Genomic DNA, 5476 nt, shown 5'->3' with positions numbered 1-5476 from the left:
TATTGCTGATCTTCTGTGGTTTGTTCCAGATGTCATCTTCTCTACTACAGTGTTCTATAACAAACTTAAAATCAGGCCTTTTTTGTGGCTAAAATTCATAGTGATTATTATACTGTACACAAGCTGCAGAAAGGGTGGCTTTAGAAGCCAATAAATTGATATGGACAGTATTTAGGTGTTGAGCCTCACTTTAAATTAATCTGTCCATATTTTCTGGTACCTCAGGGGGTTTTGTGCATAGGTGGTGCTTTGGGGTTTTTTCCTCCCCTCTTTTACAGCAGCTAGTGTGTTCCTCTAGCATTAGTGTTAGCACTGCATTGTTGGCCAACACCACCACAGTTGTTTTTTCATCTCAGTAGCTGATGTTATGTGAGCCCTATAGATTTGTGACAAATGGGAGTAGACACTGAAGCAGTTCTGTGCATGCTCACCAAGGAAGGCAATATAAAATGTTTTAAGGAGTTGGGTACTTGCCTAGTGACTTTTTCTGTGCTTAGAACTAAGACTCAAAGATCGGCAAGGTAAGTGAACATAGGGTAACTGGACATCATCAACCATGAAGCTGTACCAGAGCAACTGATTTTTGCTGCTGAGACGACTCTTCGTAGAGGATACGCTGAAATCCAGGTCAGACACATCCTGCTGAGCGTGCCAGGTGACAAATGCTTAACTTGATCTTGAAGGGTACCAAGCCACCAAGAATGAATGATTCTAAGTCATGGGGACAAGCAACAATACACACTGGTGTGAGCTGATTATATCCTGTAAAATTTACAGCACTCTGCCCTTTATTTTGCAAAGATCAGGCATAAAGTACACAAAGCTTTATGATGGTTGTCTTCTAAAAGTTGCCTTGTAAAGATACTTTATGAAAGCAATAGCAATGTGGTGTACAGCTGATAAGAGGATACTTGAGTAGATTTTAGCCAGCAAACCACTGAGAGAGATCAGCTAAATAAATCAGAGATAAATCAGAGACCAGCTCAGAGATGCTCTCAAGTATAAAGTGTTAATACAAATGAATACATTGATACAAATTTCTTAAGGCTTTTTCTCCTTAGTTGTTTTTTCAATCAAAAATATCTGCCCTTGTGCTAAGAGCAAGCATTGAAAGTCTGTTGTGTTTGACCAAATTCTGAAACCAGCCAATTCCAGGCTGCAGCAGCTCTCCCTGCCATGCAGCTCCCTCCCATTTAGTTGACAGGAAAGATGAGCCTCTTCCTCAGGGTGAAACTGGGCTGTGGCATCTGCTTCTTTGCGTCCCGCTCACAAGTTTTTCTGCTCACTTCTTCATTTACTGCTGTCAGGATGGTGAGAACATCTTCCCCTCTGCAAAGACACGAGTACAGTTTGTGTTAGGCAGTTAACATCAGCAATGTAACATTCTTGCTATCTTGATATACACTAGTGCTAACAGCTCCTGTTTTTAATAGGTTTCAGAGTCATGCCCTAAGTTGCTTTCAACAGTTCGTATGATGCTGCTCTGTCCTACATCACTGTTTTCACTCTGAGCAAGCATTCCCACTGCATATCATCTAGCTCTGCATCTAAATCTGTCATCCAGAAGGAAAATTCAGGTGTTGCCAAAAATAAGCTTATGGAAACATAGATACCGAGGACAGCTGTACTCCAAGTGCTGGCACAGTGCCTGTATGTACCAGGTTCCCTCCCTGGGACTTCTGTAGGAGACATAATCCTGCAGGGTGGCCATGCCCAGGAGGAAGTCTGCCTCTGCAGGGATGCAGTCGAGTTGAAGCCTTGCATCTTGCTCTACAGAAGAATCTTGCTCTCCAGAATCTGTTTCGATGGTCACACCTTTATGGAAAGCATCACCTTGGCAGGCCTGAATAAAAAAAACTTTTGGTTTTCCAGCAAGTGAGTTGCAATTCTCTGCAGTGAAAGAAGTGGTCAGTTCCCTGATAGGTACTTCCTGCCCATCAACACCATATATAATGCCTTTTTTCCCATGAGACAGGATACAGCAAACAAAACAGTCTTTGTCCTCATGGTCTGCACTCTGGAAGATGTTCACAGTCTCACGGATTTCATCTGCAGTGAGGTCTCTATATTCTTCTACTCTAAAATGAAGCTTGCTAAAGACATTCCTCAGAGCCGCTGGAAAGCAAAGAGAAGGGAAATTTGAGACATTTCATTGTATGAAAGTTGGACTCTGCAACTGCAGATTGCATTTCTAGACATAATTGGTCATCTGCTACATGACTACATCCACATAGCTACATTCCTGGTCTGACAATACTCTACTAGTCTAATCACTAATTGTACCTCTTCTGAGTTCCCTTAACTGTCATGAAAAGGTTTTCTTGCATATTTGTGCATATTTTAGAATTAGTATGCATAAGGCTAATGCAGAGCTAGCCTATCTTGTAAAGTCCAGGCCCAGGGTGCTACTTAAGGTTTCAGTCACCTCACTAAAACTGTAAAATGCAAGTGAATTGTTCAGTGTCAGGCACTAAGAACTCGATGAGTTGATTAGGACTTGTCAGCACAGTAAACAGAGGCAACTGAGCCGCTATAACAAAAGTAATCCTAGAAAGGGAAGACTGAAATTCAGACCTTTAGAAAGAGAAACAAGATTTCTACTTTTAAAGATTCACAAACTCATCTTCAGCATTCACTGTACCTGCATCCACGTCTGTCCCATTCCGATCCTTCATGTGTTTGTGTTCCAGCACTCCTTCCCTAGCTTTTGCAAAATTGTGATTATTCAGGATCAGGCACACTCCACAGGGTCGGCTGGTCATTTTGTAAGCTTCAAGTAGCTAAAAAGAAAAAATCCTGGTGAAGCTCCTATGCTCTCCTCCAAGTGCTCCTTAGCTGCTGTGAGTGGCAGAGCAGGATCCAGAGCCAGCTGGCCTCCTCTTCAGGCAGCTCTCCCCCAACAGCTTTGCTCCCAGGGCCTGGCAGTGCCCTGCCCCACTGCCTTTGGCAGTCTGTGCAGAACAGCACCCTGCTGGACAACCAAAGTCAGGCTCAGCACACACAAGGTGCTCTGTTCACTCATACCTCAGTGCCAAGCCAGCTGCCAACTGCCTAATTCCTGGTATCATAAACTCAGCCTACCTTGGTACCCTTGCAGATATTTCTGAAGTACAGCACTGCAGCAGCTGTGCCTGCGACACAGCTTCAGAATAAAGGATGCAGAGTAGTTAATTTTTCTTTTTCTAGACAGTGCGTTTAACAGTGAACAACTGTTCACTTCATGGAGGGGTGAGTTCTTTTAAGATAAAATTATAATGTTTCTAAGAAATAAACTAAATTACCTGGGAAGAGTCATTAAAACTGCCAGGACGCCCAGGTGCTACAGATGACACCAGATGTCCCTCAGAACATCCTGTGCTGCCCCTCTGTTCCTCTGTGATGAGCATTTCTTCTTGGCCTGCAAAGCATTCATGATCAGTGCTGTACAATACCTACACATCACTTCAAGAATAACTGTGGGGAAGAGGCTGGTTTGTTCTGTTTTACCTAACAGGTTTAATCCATCTTCAATTCTGTTCCACAGGCTGATGTTAATTTTTTCACAGACACTGTTCAGCATACTTAGGTTGTCTTTCCCCAGAAGGCCCTTCTTCTCCATCTCAGTGAGAATGTCAAGCATTGTCTGGGTAATCAAAAAGGCAGTTTGCTCTTAGGGCACCTCCATGCTGCCACCAGGAGTGAAGCTGCAGCATGTGCACCTAAAGCTTTCATGCAGTGACAGCATATGTGACCCACAGAGTCAATCCAGCTAACGCTCAGGTGAGAGCTCAGCTGAGCCAGTTAATCCTAGTTCAACAAAACCTACAAGTACTGTTAAGTACCAACATCATCTCAAAACATACTCATTTCCTTTCTGTAGCTCAGAGGTGCCACAATCTAATTAAGATCTAACCCAGGGCATCTAACAGTGGTCATACAGGAATGTAGCAATATTTTTAATGATTGCTTTCATTCAACTTTCAGTGGCTATTGTGCACTCAACTGAAACAAAAGAATCACTGTAGTGACCATCTTAAGCACTGGCAAAAAGGTTTTTCTGTCCTTTGGGTCCCCTTTTGCTTCAGAGCAATCTCTACACCATCATGTGAGGTGTAGAGATTGCTCTGAAGCAAGGAACAGAAACTCATCAGTGAGTGGCAAAGCACAGTGGTCACTCCAAGAATTTACTAGAACACCTCTCATGGTCTCCCCTCTAAGAAAAGAAGGAAAATCCTCTAACTTATTAGACAAAGTACCAAGGAGTCAGAACTGAAGGCTGGGACAGCATAAAAGCACTGGATCTCCTGCAAGGCTACTTGTAAATTCCAACTCATTTGATTTAGCCTTGAGAAGAATCTGCTGCTTAGATCTGTATTTTCTGCATTAAAAAAAAAAAAAAAATCATGAAGTATATCCACAGTGGATCACTTCCTATATTTGATAATGACTGAGAAAGTAAGGAAAAAAAAAGTCTGCTGGGCAAGATAAGTAAATGTGCTTATCAGTTTTTTGTTGACTAAGGCCACTGAGTGCCCTGAGTCCCCTGTGTTGCCTGGATGTGATGGCCTCAGTGCCTGGCACTCCTGGCACAGCTGGCTGTGGCACTGCTGCAAAAGCTGTGCCCGACACCAGCACAAACAAGTCCCATATGCAGCCAGGAGCATCCCTTTCCTTGTGGTGTTTTCATCTTCAGAGTGCCACCATAAACAAGAGTGAAGCTCATTCCCCCATAAGCAACCCAACTGCTTCTATAGATTATAGTAATAATTTTGTAAAAGTATTAAAGAGATACTTACAGTCTCACGGGTTAGCTTGCTTTTTGGCAATTCGTTGACCAAAAGTAACTTGAAAGACATCAGCTCATCTTCGGTGACATCTTCATACAGCTGAAAGAGCAAGTATCTAGAAAGAGAAGTGGAGGGCATTGTATGATCGTATTTCCAAGCACAAATTAACTCCGTGCTATTGCACCGCTCCTCTTGTCTACTGTGCCCCCAGCACATATTCCCCTTTTTTCCCGATTGAGAGGGAGGACACAAGGCCCAGGACCGCCTGCAGTCAAACCCTTCAGCCGGGCGCTGAGGGGAGGTGACGGCTGTCCCGGCAGAAGGAGGCGGGCAGCGGGCCCAGCCCAGCCCCGCGCCCTCACCCACCTGAAGCGCGGCACCCGCGCCGCGCCCGGCGCCCGCAGCTCCCTCTCCACCTGCTCCCGGCTGGAGCCCAGGTGGGCAACCAGGAGGTCGATCCGCCCGATGTGGTACAGCAGCTCCCTGAGGAAGGCCAGGTTCCCCGGCTCCAGCTCGCCCTTCTCCTGCAGCGCTTCGAACAAGTCGTGAGGGGTCCGGACGGCTTCCAGCCTCCTCCAGGGGACGTGGTCCCGGCAGAGGAACTTCAGCGCCGCCAGCTCGGCCCCGTCCAGCTCGTCGCTGACGGCCAGCAGCCGCCCCCGGGGCAGCTCCATGGCCGCTCCGCTCCGCGCCGCGCCGCGCCGGACGGA

General features: G+C 45.7%; 1 protein-coding gene across 2 annotated transcripts; it reads right to left on the bottom strand.

Moving 5' to 3' along the window:
• Positions 1 to 760: 760 nt before the first annotated feature.
• On the bottom strand, positions 761 to 5476 carry LOC135308731 (caspase-8-like). 2 transcript variants are annotated; one of them, XM_064434071.1, is made up of 7 exons: positions 5133 to 5476; positions 4776 to 4881; positions 3487 to 3622; positions 3282 to 3397; positions 2642 to 2780; positions 1614 to 2115; positions 761 to 1329 (listed from the first exon to the last, which is right to left on the bottom strand). In XM_064434071.1, the coding sequence occupies exons 1-7, from the start codon at positions 5438 to 5440 to the stop codon at positions 1194 to 1196; spliced, it is 1443 nt and encodes a 480-aa protein (XP_064290141.1). In that variant the 5' UTR covers positions 5441 to 5476; the 3' UTR covers positions 761 to 1193. The 2 variants fall into 2 exon arrangements, with proteins under 2 accessions (XP_064290141.1, XP_064290142.1); XM_064434072.1 differs by lacking the exons at positions 3487 to 3622; positions 5133 to 5476.

The sequence above is a fragment of the Passer domesticus genome, chromosome 10 (assembly GCF_036417665.1).
Source record: "Passer domesticus isolate bPasDom1 chromosome 10, bPasDom1.hap1, whole genome shotgun sequence".
NCBI lineage: Eukaryota > Metazoa > Chordata > Aves > Passeriformes > Passeridae > Passer > Passer domesticus.
Note: the sequence above shows the minus strand (reverse complement) of the source record. Positions and strands in the feature narration are given on the sequence as shown.